Source organism: Hippopotamus amphibius, chromosome 7, assembly GCF_030028045.1.
Source record: "Hippopotamus amphibius kiboko isolate mHipAmp2 chromosome 7, mHipAmp2.hap2, whole genome shotgun sequence".
Taxonomy (NCBI): domain Eukaryota; kingdom Metazoa; phylum Chordata; class Mammalia; order Artiodactyla; family Hippopotamidae; genus Hippopotamus; species Hippopotamus amphibius.
Window position 1 is genome coordinate 138029 of NC_080192.1, and position 22543 is coordinate 160571.

Sequence of the window (22543 nt, forward strand, 5' to 3'; positions counted from 1 at the left end):
ATGGTGAGGGATAAAGAGGAGAACCATGGAGTCCTGTGGTTACGCAGGGCCAGAGGGGTTGAGGAAACACCAAGACTCCACCCTGGGAACAGGGCTAGGGTCCACCTATAGGTTTTGCGCCCTCGTGGAGAAGAAGCTCTCATCCCTAACCTCCTACCACACCTCACCCAGCCCTGCCTCATCCCAGCCCTGCCTCATCCCAGCCCTCATCCTCCTCCCTGGCACTGCAGGAGCCTTTCTAAACCACAGGTCTGCCCAGACCCTCTCCCCTCAACATTCTCCCTCAGCTGCTCACGGCCCTCAGGACAAGGCCAGCTCCAACCAGAGATCAGCATGGGGGAGCTTGCCACAGGCCACAGGACCTCACCTTCTTCCCTCCCCATCCAGGGGGACCCCCAACCCAAAGCCTCAGCTCATCAGTGCAGAAACGCCAGGCACCAACAGGCCTCTTCCTGCCCCCCATGCTGGCTCCTCCTGGCTCAGGTCCCAGCCCCCCCTACCTGATCTTGCTCTGGCCGCCCCTGCCAGCTGCGGGGCCGCTGCCATCATTCTGCTGGTCACCATCCCGGTCCCGATCTTTCTCTTCCTGCAGCCGCTGGAGCAGCAGCTGGTGAGGGAGGCTTCGCAGTGAAGGTCCAGGAGAAGCTGCTGGCTGCACCTCACCCTTCAGGTTGATGTCACTGGCCGAGCGCTGCAGGGGCCGAGGAGAGGCCAGGCCGCTAGGGCCAGCCAGCCGCCGCCGCTTCGCATAGCTGGGGGTTTCCCTGAATGGTACTGGGGGGGGGGGGGGGGGGAGGGACAGGTGAGACTCTGGGCAGCCAAAAAGGGTGACCGACTTGTCCTGGTTTGCCTGATATTTCCAGATTTTAAAAGTAAACTCCTATGTCCCAGGAACTGCCTCAGTCCCAGGCAAACCAGGACAGCTGGTCACCCTATGACTGAAACTATGATGGGGGGGGTCACAGAGCAAACTGCCTCTAACTCTAGCTTCAGGGGTGAATGCCTGCCCTTCCTGTCAGCCAAATGAGGTCTTGGAACTGCCCATTTCACAGGCTTCCAGAGAAACAAAACTGGCCACAGATGACAAATCTCACCAGACTACCACTGTGCGGAACCGTCTGCAGTTGACCATAACCAGAGAAACTGTAAAAGATGTTCTAGACTTGGGGTTGGCAAACATCTGTAATGAATCAGATAGTAACCACTTCAGGCTTTGCAAGCCATACAGTCTCTGCTACAAGTGCTCAGCATGCCACTGCAGCATGAAATCCACCTCAAACCATATATAAGCAAGTGGGCGTGGCTGAGTGCCAATAAAACTTTATTTAAATAGCAGATGGTGACTTAAAAAACAGGATCCAACTATATGCTATTTACAAAAGAATAACTTTAGATCCAAAGACACAAGTAGTCTTAAAATAAAAGGATAAAGGAAGATAGTTCATGTAAATAGTAACCAAAAGAGAGCTGAGTAGCTACATTAATATCAGACAAAATAGACTGAAAGATAAAAAGTGTTACAAGAGACAGGACATTATATATTGATAAAAGTGCCAATTAGTCAAACAGATTAACAATTATTAACATATATAAGTACCAAACAACAAAGCATCAAAATATGTGAAACAAACATTGATATATTTGGAGAAATAGACAGTTCTACAATAATACTGAAGACTTCAACACCCCACTTTCAATAATGGGTAGAACATCTAGAGAGAAGCTCAGTAAGAACACAGAGGACTTGAACCAATTAGACTTAACAGATACACACAGGACACTCCACAAAACAAGAGCAGAATACATATTATTTTCAAGTGCACATAGAACATTCTCCAGGATAGATCATTTTTGAGGTCACCAAAAAAGTCTCAATAAATTTAAAAAGACTGAAATCATACAAAGTATCTTCTGCAATGACAATGGAATGAAGCTAGAAATTTAGAACAGGAGAAGAAAAAAAAAACTTGAAAATTCCCAAATATGTGAAAAATTAAACAATCAATGTGTCAAAACAGAAATCATAAGGAAAATTGAAAACACTTTGAGAAAATAAAAACAAAAATACAACATACCAAAACTTATGGGATACAGCAAAAGCAGTACTAAGAGGGAAATTTATAGCTGTAAACACCTACATTAAAAAGGCATAAAGGTCTCAAATCAATAACCTATTTAAGGAAATAGAAAAAGAGAAGCAAACCAAACCCAAAGCTAGCAGAGGAAGGAAGAATAAAGATTACATGACATAAACAAATTAGAAAATAGAAATACAGAGAATCAATGATACCAGAAGTTGTTTGTTTGAAAATATCAACAACGTTGACAAACTTTTAGCTAGACTAAGAAAAAAAGAGAGGGGGACACAAATAACTAAAGTCAGAAATGAAAACTGGGGTATTACGACCCAGCTCATACAAGTAACAAGAAATAGAGAGAATACTGTGAATAATGGTATGCCAACAAGTCAGATAAATTAGATGAGATGGACAAATTTCTAGAAAAACACAAATTACCAAAACTGACTCAAGAGAAAAATAGAAAATCTAAACAGACCTATAAAAAGCAAGGAGATTGGACCAGTAATCACAAATCTCCCGACAAAGACAAGTCCAGCATCAGATGGCGTGGCTAATGAATTCTACCAAACATTTAAAGAGGAATTAGTAAAATCCTTCTCAAATTCTTCCAAAAAATAGAAGAGGAAGGAACACCGCCTAACTTACTCTATGAGCAGTTTAAAAATGAGCAAAGGGACTTCCCTGGTGGTCCAGTGGGTAAGACTCTGTGCTCCCAATGCAGGGGGTCTGGGTTTGATCCTTGGTCAGGGAACTAGATCCCACATGCCGCAACTAAGAGCCCGCATCCCACAACTAAAAGATACCACATGCTGCAACGAAGAAGCCCATGTGCCCCAGTGAAGACCCTGTGCCACAACTGAGACCCGGCGCAGCCAAAATAGGTAGATAGATAGATAAATAAATAAATATTTAATAAATAAATATTTTAAAAGTAAATAAACAAAATAAATAAAAATGAGCAAAGAACTTGACATTTCTCCAAAGATGTACAAACAGCCAATAAGCACATGAAAAGATGCATCAATAAAAATAAAGATTAAAAAAAAAAGATGCATCAGCAGCCATCAGGGAAATGCAAATCAAAACCACAATGAGATGCCACTTCACTCGGACTAGAAAGGCTATGACAAAAAACTTTTATAAATAAAAAAAAAAATGTTTTAAGATAATAACAGGTGTTGGTGAGGATTTGAAGAACTGGGAACCCTCATACATTGCTGGTAGGAATGTAAAATGGTAAAAAACAATTTGACAGTTCCTCACAAAATTACATACACAATTATCATATGACCCAGCAATTCCACTCCTAAGTGTATACCCAAAGTACCTGAAAACCGGTATTCAAACAAATACATTTCACACATGTTCACAGCAGCAATATTCACAATATCCAGAGGGTGGAAACAACCCAAGTGCCCATCAATGGATGAACGGATAACAAATGCCACACACACAAACAACGGAATATCACTCAGCCATCAAAAGGTGAAGTAATGACACATCCTGCAACACGGATAACGCGTGAAAACATGCTTCAGCTTGTTGAAAGAAGCCAAACGCCAAGGCTCATTCCACTGACATGAAACACCTGGAATAGGTAAATCTATACAGACAGAAAGTATGTTCATAGTTGACAGGGGTTGAGGTAGACGGGAATGTGGAATAATTGCTTAATGTATACAGTTTCCATTTGGGATGATGAAAATGTTTTGGAATTCAACTGAGTTGGTTGTGAATGGACTGAATACCACTGAATCACGGAATTTAAAATAGCTAATTTTATGTTACATGAATTTGATCATAACTGAAATTCAAATCCTCAATGCTAAAGCCTGGATTAAAAAACCACAGACCGCGGGCTGGACTTGGCCTGGGGGCATTGTTCGCCAAGCCCTATTCTAGACTCCTTTTATGCAAATTGTGGGCCTTGGACCTCACCTCCAGCTCTTTAGAAATGCAGAATCTCAGGCTCCACCCAGACCCTCTGAGTCAGAATCTACATTTAACTAGATCTCTCAGTGACTCAAACATACGTTACAAAGTGAGATGCACTTCCCTAGGGCACTCTTCAAAAGCACTCTGGGACAACAAGTCAGTAAGAAGTGTGCTTGAAAGTGTGTACACAAGAGAGGGTGGGAGAGCCTGTGGACCCAGAGGTAGCCCAAGGCAACAGGTGAGGAGGCAGAGGTGGCTGCGCGCAGGTAGGATCCCTGCTCTGGCTACTCAGTCTAGAGGGGGCAGGTGGGGCTGCCGAGAGGCTTCCAGGCGGTCTTCGTGCGGAGGAAAAAAGCCTACCTGCTGCTCCTCCTGTGTGCAGGTTCCCCCCCACCCGGGTCCCCAAGCTGGGGCGGGACCTGACAGCTGACTCATGACTGGAGTGTGTGCAGAGGGAGTGGGGGTGACAAGGATGGACCCCTGGACTACCCCCCAAGACAGCCTCTGCCATCAAGCCCTCTGTGCCTCCATCTCCTCCTCTGTGAAAATGGACGCATGACAATCACCCACTGGGGACTGTTAAGTGGGTGAGTTAAGATAAGAAGGTTCATCACAAACACTCAAGGATAGACTACGCGGTAGCTCAGAGACATCTGGCTGTGTCATCTGAGTACGTGTGACACCTGAGCTGGTAAGGGTACGTGGCCAGCAGAGCTGATGCCCACATTGAACTACCTGATGTGGACCTCTCAGCTCAGCGACGAATAAATGCCTAACCCGGCCAGATGAGCTCACCCTGGATCAGGCAGACAGAAAGCTGCAATAATGGTGACCCCAGGAGCACTAGAAGGTCTGTCCAAAGATGGGGGCAGCTGAGGCCTTCCTGACTCTCAGCCCCCACCCTCCAACCAGCTGGACCAAGGCCACCTGCCAGAGTCCAGACCCACGGAATCAAATCCCCCATGAGGGCAGAGGGGGAAGGGGCTGCTTAAAGAAACTGAGGCACAGAGGCCCCAAGCAGCTTTCCCACGGTGACATCACAAACAAAAGAGAGAACCCCACACGCACACAAACCAGGCTTCTCCCCGGCTAACAGCCACCTCCAAAACACTCAGCAACCCCAACCAGACCACAGTTGGAGCCCTTGCTCTGTCTCTCACTCCCAATTCAAACCTCAAACTTCCTCACAGTTCTCTCCCGAGCAGAACCTGGAGCCCAAGCCTATACCACCTCTTTAGTTCAGTTACGTGCTCGACACACCCCTAGTGACTCTGCTGCTTGAGGGTCCGAGGGTCTGCCCACACCCTTGGACAGTCTACCCACTAGCACAGTCCCCTGACCCTGCTTGGGGAACAGGGGCTCCTACCCAAGCGTCACTGCAGGGAGGTCTGTTCAGGAGAGACTCTACGACAGGAAGACTTCTTAAACATGAACTTGACCTTAGTCTTAACCCCAGCCTGACCATAACCTCACATTAGAACCAACAAAGACTTGAACCCTGAGATCAGCTCTAGCCCTTCGCTATCCACTGTCCCTTTAAATTTTATAAAAATGGGCATATCGCAGTCCCGGCAGAAAGGTGAGCCTGCGAGTCTGTGTTCCAAAGAGAGCCGTGGGCAGAAAAGCTTTGTCCACCCAGGACAGAGGGAGCTAAGAAGGGAGTCCCTCGATGGCCAGGTGGCTGGAGGGGGCAGCCTCTGCCCAGAAAATATTCTTTCCGGGAGGAGACGTTCACCCCCGGCCACCCCACACAGGGAGGGGCGGCAGGGTTTGGAAGACAGGTTCCAGGCCAGCCCCACACCCACCACTGACATGGGAGTGGGTGGGGGGCCCCCCCAGGCCTGACGTGAGGCCTCCTGCCCTGAGGTTCAGACTCGAGGGCACCTCCCGGTTTTCCTTCCGGGGCGCGTCTGGGGCCCCCCCGAAGCACTGGCTGCCGAGACCCTCCCTCTGAGACCACTGCCACCTTTCCCCACGTGCACCCCCACCACGGTGTTTCAGTTTCTCTGCACGAGCCTAATGTGGTCGTGGCATGCCGAGGCTTGCTGCGGGCCACTTAAAATGCTCTATGTTCCAGGCTGAAGGGAAACGCTGAGGGCCCACTGCCACAGGTCCCCTGCTGGTCCTTCACCCGACCTGACAGGAACACAAACCCGGACCCTGACTGCAACCCTGCTTTCAGCCTGCTGATCCCTACAGCCAGCACTGGCCCCAACCCACAGCCCTCACCACGACAACCACACGCTCGACCCTGACCTGACTGCAGCCCCAGTCACAGCCCTCACCTGACGCTGACCCTGAGCCTCTGTCCACGCTACACCGGCCCTTCCCTCAGCACACTCCCCACACCTGCAGGGGCCACCAAGGGACCACTGGGAGAGCCGGAGGAAAGGCTCAGGGTACAGGGGCTCCCTTGCAACATCCCCCCTGACCTCTGCCCTGCCGTGCCCCGACCCCCCCCACACATCCGCACCCGGCAGGGAGCTGGGTGGGCAGAACTCACCGACATCCGAATCTTTGTGGGTCTTGATGACCTCCGCCAGCTCAAAGTTCCCCGCTATGATGGCCACCTGGGGGGAGGGGCGGGGGGGGAGGGGCGGGGGGAGGGGCAGGGGGGCGGCTCAGCAGCGCCGCCCTCGGCCCCTCCCCCGGCCCTGGGAGCCCCTCCTCCGGCTCCTGCCTGAGGTCCTCCGCAGCTGGGGGCCCCAGGCTCAGACCCCGGCCCCTGTGTACCTCACCATCCCTGTCTCCTGGGACACGAGGCTCTCCGAGTGAAAGCTGGGGCAGGCTGGGCACCCTGCCTATGCTCGTACTGGCTCCTCCACACACCGCCTTTCCTGTCTCAGCCACGGCCCACCACTGCCTCACGCCCGTCACCCTCCCTCCTCCGCTTCCTCATCACCCAGCAGGCCCTCCGCTGCTGCCTCTGGCCCCTTGACTGGACAATCACAGTGGCCAGACCTGTTCTTCCCAGGTCTCCTATGAAGACCCTTGCTCCCACTGAGAGCAGAGTCCCAGCTCCCTCTGTGTCCAAAGTCCCCATGACATTGTCCCCAACTCCCCCCACAAACTCCCGGCCACGCAGAGACCCATCCATCTGGTCAGCCTGATGCGAAGAACCAAACCCAGCCAGAGAAAAGGCCCAGAAACATCAGCTGAGTTCAGTCAGGATCTGGGAGCACCCCTCTTGCCCCTGGTTTGGCCTCTGTACCCTGCCTGTCTCTGGTAGGGCAGGCCCACACCTGTTCTCCCTGGGCACCAGAGCCCTCTAACCCTTTTCTCTTCTCCCTGGAAGGGGCACCAAGGGAACCACCCGCAACGAACACCCCCCCCCCACCCCGCCCCGAGCTGGGCACCGCTCACCCCCTCCCCCACCTCCCCCTGGGCCAGGCCTGGGGTCAGAGCGCCCTCATTGCTTCCCGGGGAAAAGCAGCAAGGTCTGGAGAGACCGAGCCACGCAGAGACAGACAGACGGCCCGGGGCGGCCGCGCGGCCCTGGAGACGCTCCGCACCTGGAAGGCGGTCTGGCTGTTGTAGTTGCGGACCTCCTTGTCGGCTCCACGGAAGAGCAGGACGCGGGCACAGCTCTCCTGTGGGAGGGTCGGGGTAGGGTTCGCAACCGGGCCACAGCACACGTGCACACGGCTGCGGGGCACACGTACCCACGCCTACGTGTGCAGCACCCACGTGCAGCGCAGGGACGAGCAGGCCAGGCGCACCTGTGCAGGTCCCACCCGGCCCAGAGGGTCCAGAGGCACACAATTCACACCCGGTTGTTCAGAGAACCGATATGCACACGCAGGCCTGCAAGGCCACAGCTCACTGCAGCACGCAGAGCACGCACATGTGGCGTGACACACAGAGTCGGATGTGCACACACGTGCAGTCCCTGTATGGCATCGCCTGTGTGCACACACGTGTGCACACGCGCAAGCACACCTGGTTGTAGAGGGCACAGATGTGCAGGGCTGTGTTCCCCGAGGCGTTCTGAGCCCCCATGTCGGCTCCGTAGAACAGCAGGTGCTCCAGGTGCTGCACGTGTCCAAAGCGGCAGGCCTGGGGGAGGCGGGAGGTGCGGCTGGGCCCCTGGACAGAGCCCAGACCCCAAACCCCACAGAGCCCGGGGCCCCCGCCTTCGTGCTCCCCACCCACCTGGTGCACCTCCTGCCAGCCATTCTCGTCGGTGGTCCCCAGCTGGGCGTGGTCGTGCAGGAGCAGCTCACAGCAGAGGGCGTCCCCCCCACCCAGGGCGCTGTGGTACAAGGGCGTCAGGCCGCGGCTGTCCTTGTAGTCGGGTGAAGCGCCCAGGTCCAGGAGGGTCTGAGGGCAAGAACCTCAGTATTCACGCCAGGCCCGCCACCTCCCGCTACGGGGCCACGTGCCCCTCCAGGCCAGGGCTGTGCCCACACTGACCGTCAAGGCCGCCGCGTTCCGCTGGCGCGTGGCACAGTGCACAGCAGTCAGCCCCTCGCGGGTGCGGAAGTCCAGGTGAGCACCGCCGTTCCTCAGCACCTTCAGCAGGTCCGCGGCATCGTCCAGCTGGGCCGCGAGGCTCAGAGGACACTCTGGGTTCAAGCAAGAGAAGGCGGTTACGGTCCTGGCCATTCCCAGGCCAGGTCCCTTCCTGCTCTGCCCCTCACCTCCTGAGTCAGGGTCGTGGAAATTGGGGTCCAGCCCCTTGTCCAGCAGGCGGGCCACCTTTTCCGTGTTGTGTAGCTGGACGTATTCCATAAACTTCTTCAGATTTGCCTAGAACACCGAGGCATCCTGATCAGCACACACCACTGCCACCATTATCTGACCATCACCCACCTTCCACCAGTGAGCCTCAGGCCACCTGTGGGGCATCTACCACCCCACCCCCTCAGTCTGACCTATCAGCCTACATCGTGACCTCGTCACGCCTCTTGAGCCACCCTAAGCCCTGCACTCCCACTGCGGCCCTGATCCCAGCTCAACTGGACCCACGTGCTGCTCCAAGTCCTTCCCTGCATGCCAAGCCCAACACAGCTGCCAGCCTGAGCCCAGCCAGCCCCTCAACAAGGCCAGGCTGCCCTCACTCACACCCGCTGAGCGAGTTCCCCGCCCCAACCTCAGCCCCTGCCCTGGCCTCTCTCCCTGGCCTTGGGGACCCAACCTGTCCAGCCTGGGAGAGCCCGAGGCCACGAGGGCAGGAGCCAGCCCAGGGCAGCCTCTGTCCCCATCACTCCCAAAGCAGCCTGTTCCTTCTCCAGCCCATCTTCTTCACAAGCTCACCCCATGGCAAGTTCCCAACCCCAGGGCCCTCCCCCATTGCCAGGTGTCCCCTCCTGTGACATGACCTTGACTGCCTTTCATTCATCCCCCCAGTCATGCAGGAATCTACTCAGCAAAGCCTCACTGAGCTCCTGCTGGTGCCGCAATGCTGTGTGCACAGGCCACGGTGCCCTGGAGAGAGGCCCCGGGCCCTCTAGAAACAAAGTGCATCACATACAGGACAGGGCGCCATGGAGACAGCTACATAGGAGGTAGCATCCTCCAGGGGGTCAGGACAGCGAGACAGGAGGAGGAGGAGTGCTCACGGCTGGAAGACCCCAGCCATAGCCGGCAGGGAGGGCAGGGGGGAGTGTGATGGTGGGAGCCAGCTGGAGCCCAGGCAGGCAGAAACACAGGACTGTGATAAGAAATTGAAACTCATCCTAAAATCGAGTGGGACTCACTGAAGGTCAAGAGTCACTGGCATCCTGCGGGTCACTGAGGACAGTTTTGGAGGAGGGGTGACTACAAGAGGAACCCAGGATGACAGGTCACACCAGGGCCAGTGAGGGAGTCTCTGCCCAGCCACAGAGTCATGGCTACTGACCACCACATGCCCTGGGGCAGCAGAGAAGTCTGGCATGGAGCCTCCAGGATCACAGCGGGGTCCCTGGGGCACAGGGGTGAGTGTTCAGATCCCTCACTTATGCTCCAGAGACTGTCAGTGAAGCGTCCAGCAAGTAAATGTCCACTGGCCCATGGGAGCCTGGGGTGGGAGCCCAGGGAGTCTGCCTGTGGGAAGGGCCATGGCAACCACGCTGTCCCTCCTACATTCAGGGAAGACAGGGAGATGCCCCTCTAAGAGCACCTGGGGTCAGATCCTTCTAGCAACAGTACCCAGGAATAAAGACCCCACAGGTATGCCCAGGGACAGTGCCCCAGAGTCAGACAGATCTGGGTTCAGCTCCAGCATCACTTGATATAGAGCTGTAAGTCAGTTACTTAACTTCTCTGGGACTCAGTATCCTTATCTGTGAAATGGGATAATAACAGTCCCTCCCAGAAGAAAATTAATGAGATGCCTAATTACAAGTGCACAGCACTGGATAACCACTAAGTGCTGGGATCCCGGTCCTCCCCACCCCGCCCAGTTCCCCCAACAACCACATCGGTGCCTGCTCACTTCTCCGCCACAAAGACACTGTGCCCTATTGCACTCCACCCCTTAGCCAGGGACCCACCAGAGAGGTCAACAAGAGTCTGATCTGACAGGAACCCATCACCAGACCAACCACCCCACAGCCATGGTGCCCGAAGTCTGCACCCAGGCCTCTAGTCACCCCCAACACCCACTCTGGGCCCTTGATGACAGCAGAAAGCAGACTGAGCCAAGGCTGGAAGGACTGACTGGTCAGCCCCAACCAGGATCCGGTGAGGGTTCTGGGAACAGGGGGAGGACCGCAAGAAGGGAAGTTTTAAAGGACATTTTTGATATCACAAAATCCAGTTAAGGGGACTTCCCTGGTGGTCCAGTGGCTAAGAGTCCATGCTCCCAATGCAGGGGACCCGGGTTCCATTACTGGTCAGGGAACTAGATCCCACATGCTGCAACTAAAGATCCCGCACACCTCAATGAAGATCCCACGCGCCGCAACGAAGACCCGGCGCAGCCAAATAAATACATAAATAAATATTAAAAAAAAAAACAACAACAGTTAAGGCTGGGGTGGGGGGACAGTGGCCATGGCGGGGGTGGGGGCAGAAGGCAACCTTTGAGCCCACTCCCTGCGGCTGCCTCCTTACCTTTGTGTGAAGCTTTGCAAACTGCTTATCATCGATGAGGTTCTGGGCATAAACGCGCCTCTTGTATCGAAACTGCTCAGGTAAAGACAAGGCAGAAAAAGGCACCCACCTGGGCTGAGCGAGCGACAGCACGCACAGAACCGAGTCCCGTCCACTCCTGTGCAGCTAGGGCCCCACACTGCTCGCCGCCAGGTAACAAGATCCCTGCCTGCCAGCCGCACAAATCCACGCACACTACCATGACACCACCAACACAGAGGTCAGGGGTGATGCATGGCCAGCCATCCCTCCGCCTGCAGCGCCCTTTCTGTTCCTTCCCATCCCCCGAGACTCCCTGGAACCCTCAGTCCTCTTCCGAGATCAGGTTCCAGGCTTACCTTCCTAGACACCCCTTCTCGGAGAAGAACTGTCCCTACTTGCCTGTGCCACCTGGAGGCCAAGCCAGCTCTGAGCTCACCGCCACAATGCCTGTGGCAGTGCTCACTGCACTTGCCACCCGCACCCCCAGACCATGGGTCTGCGCCCCCTTGCTCACAGGGCTTGCAACAGCCTTTACATCATGAATGGGTGAGCAAACCGGGAAGACTTAGGTTGCCCTTCGGACAACTTGGGGCGAGGGTGGAGGGGTGGGCGGGGAGGGGAGACAAGGGCACGGAAGCGCAGCCAGACGACGGCCGGCTCCCTGCACGCAGCGCTCGGGGCACTCGCGCCGGCTCCCACCGCATCGCACGTGCCGCTGACCGCACGCAGCGCACGCGGCCCCCTCGGCTCCCACCCGAGCCCCCCGCGTCCGCGCCCCCGGCCGCCGCGCACCTCCAGGTAGGGCAGGGGCGTGTCCAGGTTGGGCGGGTATTCCCGCAGCAGCCGCTCCTCGTCCAGGAACTTGCCGGCGCGGCCCCGGGAGGGCGGCTGGAAGAGCCCGTAGTTGAGCGCGTCCTGGAGGCTGTGGTTGAGCGCGCACAGCACGCGCTGCTTGGCGGCCCACACCGGCGCGGCCGGGTCCAGGCGCAGGCACTTCTGCGGAGCGGCGGAGCGGCGGAGCGTGAGCGCCGCCCGCCGCGCGCGCGCGGGGCGCCCCGGCCCCCACCCCGGCCCCCTCCCGCGCCCGGGGCTCGGAACCCCGCGCCTCCGCGCCCGCCGGCTAGGCCTCGCCCCGAGGGCGGTGCTTCCCCGGGCCCCGCCCCCGGCCGGGCGGGGGGGAGGGGCCCGGCGGAGGCGGCGGGGGAGGGGTGAGTAGCCGCGGGCCCGGGGTCTCCCGCGCCCCGCACGGCGCGCGCGGGTGGGGGCCTGGGAGAGGAGGGCGGGGGTGCCGCCGCCATGCGGGCGGCGAGGCTCACCGTCTGCTGCAGGTCCGGGATGCCGACGCGCACGATCACGGCGCCGGCCCCGGGGCCGTCCATCCCCGCGCCCGGGCCGGGGCCGCTGGCGGCCGGGAGCTGGGCGCCCCGGGGCTCCTCAATGCGCCCCGGCCCCCCCTGCCCCCCCACTGGAGCCCCGTCGGCCGCGCTGCGCGGGAGGGGGCCGGGGGGGGCCGGGGCCGGGGCCGGCGCGGGGGACAGCGGCGCCGAGGGCTCCGCAGGGGCGGCGGCGGCGGCGGCGGCGGCGCGGCTCAGCTGCATCGGCCCCGGCTCCGCTCGGCGCCTGCCTTCCCCGGGGGCGGGGGCGGCGGGGGGAGGGGGCCTGAGCCGGGAGGGAAGCGGGGGTGGCAGGGGGGCTGCGCCGGAGGCGGGGGCCGGGAGGGCTCCGAGCCAGCCGAGGGCGAGGGGGACTGTGCGGGGTCCCGGGGTGAGGAGTGGGTCGGTGCGAAGGGCGAGGGCCAGGCCGCAGGGCGGGGGCCCTAGGGGCTGCGCCGGGGGTGTGGGGAGCCCTAGGCCTCAGTGTGGGGGGAGTGGCTGAGCAGCGAGGGCCGCGCCGCTGTTCGGCTGCGGAAGAGCATCCGTGGACCACCGGGGGAGATGCGGCGAGGAGGGGGCTCTTGGAGCTGGGGTGGGGGCCGCGTTGGGCACAGAGACCAGAGGGGGGGCAGGAAGGGGAGAGAAAAACAGGAAAATTAATTTCCGGGGGTGGCAGCTTCTCCCCACTCTACCGACCTCCCCTCCCCAGCCCACTCAAGGCCCGGAGGAGATGACAGGGACCAACCCTGCCCCGGTCCTGGGGGTTGGGACGGTGGGGCCCTCGGAGCCCTGGAGGGGCCGGGGGCTCTCCCGCAGCCGGAACCAATTAACCTTACAACTTCACAGTGTTCAGCGCGGCGCCTGGCTCCCCCTCCCCTAGCCGAGTTTGGGGAGTTCGCTCCGGACTCTGAGGCCCGCCTCTCCTCCTCCCCCCTCCTCAGGTCCCCTGGTCTGCCTCGCGGCAACGCCTGTCACCCCCTCCCAGTCACCTTAGCGACGACAGGGTGGGGGCGCGACCTCAGAGGTAGGGCTTAGGGGAGGGGGCGCTACGAGTCTCCACCTGCCACGGGGAAGTGAATTTTAGTTTTACGCGTTGTCGTGGCAACGCGGGAGGGGGTGACGAGTAGGCGGAGGAGAGGGGAGCGCAGGAAAGAAACTCGCTCAGGCGCCACCGCCCCAGGGGAGCGTGCCTGGCCCCCCAGCGCTCATCAGCCTCACAGAACCACCCCAGTGCTGGGAAGCCCTGTGCCCCCAAGGTCCCTGAAAGCAAAGAGCAGCCCCTTCACGTCGAAATATCCCTGATTTCCCGAGAAACAGCTTCTGACTCCCACAGGACTCCCGCAACGTGCCTGACTCCTCCCCCAAAGAACAGGCCCTGACCCCCCAGCCGCTCACCCGCTCACAAGACACACCTGACACCCTGGACAGACCAGCCCAGCGTGGGGGACGCCTTCTGGTCCCTGGTAGAAGACAGCCCAGCCTCGCCTACCTTCTCCAAGAGCAGCCCTGGATCCCCTGAACCTCCCAGGAATAAACTTGAATGAACCGCCCCAACACCACACACACAGAAAATCTCCCTCCCCTTCCCCGTGACAACCTGGCAGCCCCTGACCCCACACAGACCAGTGCTTGACACCCCCTCCGAGAACAGCCCCCTCCCCACAGAGCCACCTTGACCACCACAAAGCCCACAGTACCCACCCTTCTGCCTCCAGAACAGCCTCTGTTCACCCCAGAGCCAGGCCCTCTTGCCCAGGACCAGCCCTGACCCCTGAGGGAAACCGGGCTCCCTCCCTCCCCAGCCCCCACCCCTTCAGGAGAAATCTCTGCCTCCCAGGATTCCACTGACCGCGCAGAGCTGAGTCTCCAGCGCTGTCTGTGGTCTGGTCCCGCTTTCCTTTCCTCCCGAGCCTGGAAGGACGCTCCCTGCCTGAAAGTGTGGCCCCAGGATGTCCAGGCTCTTCCCAAGGCCACTGGCCTGGCCTGAGTGGGGGAGCTGAGGGTCCCTAGGGGCTGGAGCAGGATGGGAGGGGTAGGGGAAGGGGGGAGCAGGAAGAGGCCATCGGAAGCCCACTTATCTGCAGGAAGCACCTTGGGAAGCATGTGGCCCGGCCCTGGAGAGAGGAAACTAGTGCTTCCCGGCCCCCCTCCTGTCTCCACTGTCTTCCTGCCCCTGTTGTCCCCTCCCTGAGTCACCCAGAGCTGCCCCTCCCTGCGTCCCTCATCCTCCCACTGTGGTGGCTGCAAGGCCGTGGCCGTTCTCACCAGAGTCCCCAGTTCATGATGGGACTGAAGGACAAGGCTGCACCTCTCCCCACAACCAGCCTCAGAGCAGCCCAGGCCTCCGTGCTCTCCCTGCAAACCTACCCTCTACCTGGATGGCCAGGCACCCACCTGTCCACCCAGCCTAGGTCTCATGGGGGTCCCTCCAGCCTCCCCAGCGACCCACTGTCCTTGGTGAGTCCAGCACCGTGAATGCCGAGCTTTCAGGAGAAAACCTCATGACTTGGCTGGTCAGCAGCCGACACGTTCCTGGCCTCCGGGCCTGCACTGCCGGGGCCGGTTCCACAGGCGCCTGGCACAAAGGATGGGCACGTCATGAACGAGTTCCAAGCCAGCACCAGTCCCCTGGACCCACCACCACCCTGGCAGATGGCAAAAATCCCAGCAGCCAGAAGCACCTTACCCACACAACGTCCTTCTGTCCCTGCAGCGTGGTGGGTGTACAGAGGAGGAAGCCCTGGACAGGCTATTTTGTTGAGAACAAAAGACCCCCAGCTCCGCACCACCTCCCAGCCTCACCCCTCTGCTCTCCTGTTTCTGTCCTTCAAGGTGAGGATTCCCCAGACCCCGTGGCCCTCCTGCATCCCCACTCCTTCCACCAGGGCTAAGATTCCAGAAGAACCCATGGTTCTCCCTTCCCTGCTTCTTCCCACCACACCCGTTCAGACGCCCAGGTGGGCAACGCACCCAGAACAGTGCCTGGCAGAGGGTCAGGCCCATCCGTGGGTGGACCTCTGCCCACCACCCCGTGGCCACCCCCAGGCCCACCCGCCACTGCGTGGGCCACCTGACACCTTTGGTGTCCCACACCCTCAAGGTCTTGAGCAACCCTCCCCCCAGCGTGGGTGGCCCGCCCCTGACTCCCGGCCCTCCCCTTGCCCCCCCCATCCCTCTCTCCTTTTACCCTCCTGGGGCCACTTCCTCACCCAAGTCCCGCCCCTTCCCTCCCGCTCACCCCTCAGCCTGCAGCGGCCTGGCCCCACGAACGCTCTCTTGCTGACGACCGCACAGGCCTGCCGTGTCTCCTGTCCACCCTCACCCACCCTTGTTTCCGTGACGGTGGGGGAGGGCAGGAGGGTGCCCTGCTGCCGGGCCCTCCCCTGGCTGCCCTCGTCTTGGCTCCCTGGCTGCCCTCCCCCACGGCACCCGCATGTCCGCCTGCCCCGTCACTCGCCTGCCCTCGCTCTGTGTTGAGCGTCCGTCTCCCCCCAGAATGGAGGCTCCCTGTGGAGAGGGAGCTTTGCCTGCTGGGTTCACTGCTGTGTCTGAGGCCCTGGTGCTGAGTCGATGCTCAGCGTGTATTTGCTGAACCTTCATCTACAAACCGTACACACCTAGCTTTCTCTCTTCAGAGCAGACCCTCTCCAAACTCCAGAGCAGCTTGTATGGGCAGAATACCGAGTGTTCCGTTGACTGTCGGATGGGGTGTAATTTTTGTGGATAGGGTTTTGCGATTTTGTTTGTTTGTTGTTGCTGTTGTTGTTTTTGGTTTTTTGCTTGCTTCTAGTTGTTTAACATCTATCAGTATATTTAGGTTCAATTTCATCCCCTGTCTGATTTGGTAAGTTTTATCTTTCTAGGAATACAGATCTATTTCTACAGAATCCACTTTTCATTCTGTGAATCATCTCTTTCTATTTTGTTTTCTTCTGTTTCTGCTGTTTCGTTTGTTGCTAAGATTCTTTTTGTCATTTCTTCAGTTGGGTACTTAATTCAATTTGTAGTCTTTCTCTTGTCTGACAATGAGTATTTAAGGTTATGAATTTCCACGTGTGACTTTAGTTATGTCCATTGAGTCTTTTTTTTAAATATTCATTTATTTATTCGATTGCGCCAGGTCTTAGCTGCAGCAGGCGGGCTTCTTAGTTGCGTGCGGGTCACAAGCTCCTTAGTTGAGGCACACAGGCTCCTTAGTTGTAGCATGCAAACTCTTAGTTGCAGCATGCATGTGGGATCTAGTTCCCTAACCAGGGATCAAACCTGGGCCCCCTGCATTGGGAGTGCGGGGTCTTAACCACTGTGCCACCAGGGAAGTGCCTGTCCATTGTCTTTTTTCTTTTTTAAACAAATATATTTATTTATTTGTTTACTTCTTTATTGGCTATGTTGGGTCTTTGTTGCTGCGCGCCGGCTTTCTCTAGTTGCGGGGAGCGGGGGCTACTCTTCATTGCAGTGTGTGGGCTTCTCATTACAGTGGCTTCTCTTGTTGTGGAGCACAGGCTTTTGGCACATGAGCTTCAGTAGTTGTGGCTCCAGGGCTCTAGAGCACAGGCTCAGTAGTTGTGGCGCACGGGCATAGTTGCTCCACGGCATGTGGGATCTTCCTGGACCAGGGATCAAACCCGTGTCCCCTGCATTGGCAGGCGCATTCTCAACCACTGTGCCACCAGGGAAGTCCCATTGTCCTGATAAATAGTATTTTTAATTTAATTTTGTTGATTTTCTCATATCAGTTTTATTATTTGCTTTAGGAATTGCTGAAAAACATGCTTACTTAAATTTTCAAATGTATACTAGTTTTTTTTTGGAGGGAGGACTAACCCTTGGCTACTGATTTCTGTTTTTATCGTGTTAGGGTCAGAGAAGGTGATCTGCGTAACCCTGATCTTGGGGTTTTGTGAAGACTTTCTCTGCAGCTGCATATGTGGCTCGATAGGAATTGTTAGATGCAAGGAGGTATGTATATGTATCTATACATATGCACATTCCATCAAGCTTGTTAATTGTATTATTCAAATATCTTACGTCCTTTCTAATGTTCCATTTGCTTGATTTATAAGTTACTAAAAGAAGTGGGATAAAATCCCACTTTAGCAGTCTCTCCATGAAATTTTGCCAATTTGGGATTTACATGTCTTTTCAGACTTTGTTTTTAATGTTAACAGGTTTAGGATTATTATAGCTTCCTGATAAATCATTCCTTTTATATGGTACCCTTCTTTATCCCTAATGATGCTTTTTGCCTTAATTTTATTCTTTTCAATAATTAACCTAGGTACAGCACTTTTTTGTGAATATCGACCTCATATATCTTTCCCCCTCATTTTCCTTTTATCCTTTCTACATCTTATATTCTTTTTTTTAAATTAACTTATTTATTTTTGGCTACGTTGGGTCTTCATTGCTGCTTGCAGGCTTTCTCTAGTTGCAATGAATGGGGGCTCCTCTTCGTTGCGGGGCTTCTCTTGTGGAGCACAGGCTCTAGGCACCCAGACTTCAGCAGCTGTGACACGCAGGCTCAGTAGCTGTGGTGCACGGGCTCAGTTACTCTGTGGCATGTGAGATCTTCCTAGACTAGGGATCAAACCTGTGTCCCTTGCATTGGCAGACAAATTCCTAACCACTGCGCCACCAGGGAAGCCCCTACATCTTATATTAAGTGTGCTTGTGGTAAATAGTATGTGTAGCCAGATTTTTATGAAAACCAATCTTAAAATTTTCAGCTTTTAATGGTGCTTTATTGTGATTATTAATATGTTTTCATTGATTTTTACCATCTTATTTTGTGTTGTCAGGTTTTTGGTTTTCATTTTTTTTTCTCTATGCTGCTTTTTTCTCCCCTTGGACCCTCTATTTGGTTGATCCCATTAGCTTTACTCCTCTTTCCTTCAACTCCCATTGTTTTGGAAGTTAAACATTCTCTTTCTATCACTTTCATAAATACACTTACATGTTCCACACGCGGGAATAACAAAGCCTGACGTTAGTTCCTGCCGCCACCCCCTCTGCGCACCAGTGGGAGTCGGGTGCTGCAGGTGCAGGTCTCGGCCGCACCGCTCTCCCGCCAGTGTGTCCTGCGGCCAGTGCTGTGGAGCCACACGTCAGCCACTCCTTACTCACGTCCCTTCTGCCTTGAATTTTCTTCTTCCTGAAAGTCGTGACAGATTCTTTCAGTCTTTGAAATGTCTTATTTTGCCCTCATTTTCAGGGATAGTTTAGCCAGTGTAGAGTTCTAAATTGACAAATTATTTTTTTCTCAATACTTTGAAAATTTTTCTCTCTGTGTGCTGTATTCTGGATAATTTTCCTAATTTTGACTTCATCTCACTAATTCTGTTCGAGTTTAACCTGCTGTTAATCCCATCCATAGGGTCTGCTTTTTTTTTCCTCCATAGAGTTTTAAATTTCAATGACCATAGGCTTTATTTCTGCAACCCCTGTTTGGTACATTATGAACTCTGCTTGCTCTCTCTTTGTATTGGCTTTTTCTTTTTTATTTAATGCAATTTTTGGATTTCTTTTGTCTTTATTTTAAAAACATTTATTTTTAAATTCTAGTCAATAGTTCCCTTATGTGAACTTTTTGTCAGTCGGATCCTGTTTGTAGGGGGACTGTAGGTTCTTTCTGTGACTGTTTTGTGACTTGAAGTTGTGAACTCAGCTTGGCCTGTATTTATGTGGGAATCCTGGGCAGCCCAGATCTGTCCCTCAGAGGAGTACGACTCGCCCAGGACTTAGTTTCTTGGCTTGGTGGTCCTGGTGGCTACAAAGAGTAATATAATTCAGACTCCAAAATTGGTGGGGACAGGCAGTAGTTACAACTTCATAGGGAGACTTGTCCACAGGGAGTCCACCACAAAGCTTTATGAAAATTGCTTAAATGAAAGAGAAATATGTAATAAGAATTATGAAAATAGATTACTCAGCAGGTTTTTGAGCACCGCATGTCATCCTAAGTGCATGACGTGTATTAACTCATTCAGTCACCACAGAGTCACTAAGCTTGACCGTTGCTGTCCTCATGTAACAGATGAGGAAGAAAAGCAAACTAGAAGTAACTTAACTTGTCCAGAGTCACATGTGGCTCATCGGTGCAGAAACCAGGACTTGAAACACAGCAGTGGGCATGTGACCCAAGCAGGGCCAATGAGAATCTTGCCGTGGAGCCTACTCTCACAACTGAGGGAAGAAACCCTTTTTCTACTCTTGGGGTACACAGGAGAGATGTAGCTCAGCAGCTGCTAGATTCCAGCCTCGGGAAGAAAGCAACCCTGCGAGGAATATAGATACAGGAGACAAGGAAGGTTCTGAAGGGGCTGGAGCCCCCAAACTTAGTCCCTGAAATCTGCTTTTCTTGCTTTTGGTTTCAAGAGCCAAAGGTCCCTAGAAGGGACTTTCCCTCCTAGGTTGAACGTCCACGGAAAAGAGAGGTTGAAGGGCTGGCCGTAGGGCAGCGGCCTGGGTTGGGATCCCAGCTCCGCCCTCAGATACCCTGGTGGCCCACAGCTTCCTGGCTTCCCTGTGCCCCCCTGTGAACGCTGGTGTGCTGGGGACAGCGGTAGGACTTGCTTCATTCCCTCCCTCATTCAGGCCACGTGCCAGGAACCTGCCTGTGGGCTGACGAGGAGGCTCCTGTCCCGCAGGCTGCTGTGCAGGTTGGATGAGGTCCGCAGGTGTGACCTGCTCCCCACGTGCCTGGCACGTAGTGAAGACATTTTTGTTATAATCATAAGGCTGGTTCAGCTTTGGTTTCTGTCATCTCAACCCGAGGAGTGCGCTCTAATGCACTTTCCTCACGTACAGTGGCAAACTTACAGCCGTGAGAAGGGATGGCCGACCTTTGTTGTAAGTTCCTAGAAAGAGCGTTAGACTTCAAATATTATTTTAGCAGTGAAATTAAAAGTGAGAAATATATGCCTAGTTAATTCCACACTTAGGATTCTACTTACCCTTTGGTTCAAGACTGGCTTTTGCCTACATGTTTACCTTTTCTTCTTCCCAAAGGTCACTTACAATTTAAGAACTATGTGAAGTTTTTTTTTTAATTATTATGGTAAATAATACATAACATAAAATTTACCATCTTAACCATTTTTAAGTGTATAATACAGTAGTGTTAAAAAATGTATATTTTTAAATAATACATCCATCCTAGTGTTAAAAGACAGACACGTGCATTGTGAATGAAATCTGTGAAGACATGATACAGACGGGATCAGAAGATGGAAAAGCCAACAAAAGCTGAGGAGTTGGCTGCAGAGCCCTAATGTCACGGAGACTTCTGGGGAAGGGGGCCAGCTGGGCACCGTGAGACTATGCTGGAGAGGGATGGGGCCAGCTGCCGCCAGCCGATGCCAGCTGCAGGGCACAGAACTGCTCCTTGAGTGTCGTAGGGCCAGCGGGGTGGGGGGGGGGGGAGTTATGACTGGAGGGACCCATGGGCCAGAGGAGAAGTGGGGCTGTTATTGCAGGGAGGGAGAGGCTTAGCTTTTTATGATAGGTAATTCTGAGCCCCTCCTTCTCAACTTTCTCAATGACAGGGGATCCCTGGCCTACTTTCTGCCAGAGTACCCTTGCACTCACGGATCCCCACCCACTATCCTGAAGGGAAGCCCTCCTAGGGATAGATCCCACTCAGTTCATTCTTTTTGTTCTGAGCAGTATTCCATTTTATGAAAATACCACATTTTACTTATCATCTGTTGATATGCATATCTGGGTTGTTTCTAGGTTGGAACAATTATGAATAAAACTGCTGTGAATATTTTTGCTAACTTCTAAAGAAACTGGCAAGCAGTTTTCCGGAATGGTAACGCCATTTCACATTCCAACTTTTCCCGTCTCCTGCACATCCTTGCTAACACTTGGTATAGACTGTCTTCTTAATTTTTAGCCATTCTAATGGATGTATAGTGGTTATCTCCTTATGTGTTTAAATTTGCATTTCTCTGATGACTAATGGTATTAAGCCTCTTTTCATATGCTTGTTAGCCATTCACATGTCTTTTGTGAAGTGTCTGTTCAAGTCTATTGACCATTTTTTAAAAAATGGGTAGTTTGTCTAATTGAAATTTAGAAGCTCTTTATATATTGCAGGAACAAATTTTTTGTAAGATATATGTATTGCCAAAGTTCTCTAATTTTGTAGGGTGCCTTCCACTTTCATAGTATTTTTCTTTCAAAGAACAAAAGTTTTTTATTATTATAGAGTGAGTGTATCTTTTTTCTTCTATCATTTATATTCTGTGTCCTCTCCAAGAAATCTTTGCCTCCTGCAAGAAAATCGTAAAATTTTCTCCTGTGTTTTCAATGATAAGTTGTAGTTTTAACTTTTCATTTAGTCCTATGATTAATTTCAAGTTAATTTATATTTGTGGTGTCAAGAAAGTGTTCGGGCTTCCCTGATGGCGCAGTGGTTAAGAATCCCCCTGCCAAAAAAAAAAAAGAATCCACCTGCCAATGCAGGGGACACGGGTTCCATCCCTGGTCCAGGAAGACCCCACATGCCACGGAGCAACTAAGTCCATGTGCCACAACTACTGAGCCTGTGCTATAGAGCCCACGAGCCACAACTATTGAGCCCGCGTGCCACAACTACTGAAGCCTGCATTACTAGAGCCCGTGCTCCACAAGAGAAACCACAGCAGTGAGAAGTCAGTGCACCACAACTGAAGAGTAGCCCTCGCTCTCCTCAACTAGAGAAAGCTGGCACGCAGCGATGAAGACCCAACACAGCCAATAAATAAAATAAATAAAAATAAAAATAAATTTATTTAAAACAAAAAGAAAGAAAGAAAGGGTTGATGTTTGTATTTTCCCTTTTGGGGTGTCCAGTTGTTTCATTCCATTTTTTAATTATTTTAAAATATTTTTTATTTACATTGTTTTTCAACCATCAACACTATGTCCAGAACTTGTCCATCATACCATATGGAAACTCTGTGCCCATTAAGTAGTAACTCTCCCTTCCCCTCCCCAAGTCCCTGTAACCACTTTTCTACTTTCTATCTCCACCACTATTTTAGGGACCTCTCAACACCACTTTTTTTGGGGGGTGGGGGTTCCGCTGGGTCTTAGTTGTGGCTTCCAGTC

The 22543-nt window shown here is 53.9% G+C and overlaps 1 protein-coding gene across 1 annotated transcript in view; it reads right to left on the bottom strand.

Annotated features, from left to right (window-relative positions):
- SHANK3 (SH3 and multiple ankyrin repeat domains 3) overlaps positions 1 to 12673 on the bottom strand; it is a 49613-nt gene extending 36940 nt beyond the window's left edge. Inside the window, exons 1-10 of the mRNA XM_057742003.1 lie at positions 12392 to 12673; positions 11868 to 12071; positions 11055 to 11126; positions 8657 to 8765; positions 8430 to 8581; positions 8169 to 8336; positions 7956 to 8072; positions 7529 to 7606; positions 6520 to 6586; positions 501 to 774 (exon numbers count right to left, since the gene is read on the bottom strand). Of these exons, the coding sequence (XP_057597986.1) occupies positions 501 to 774; positions 6520 to 6586; positions 7529 to 7606; positions 7956 to 8072; positions 8169 to 8336; positions 8430 to 8581; positions 8657 to 8765; positions 11055 to 11126; positions 11868 to 12071; positions 12392 to 12673 (1523 nt within the window). The remainder of the gene's footprint in view (positions 1 to 500; positions 775 to 6519; positions 6587 to 7528; positions 7607 to 7955; positions 8073 to 8168; positions 8337 to 8429; positions 8582 to 8656; positions 8766 to 11054; positions 11127 to 11867; positions 12072 to 12391) is intronic.
- Positions 12674 to 22543: the final 9870 nt, after the last annotated feature.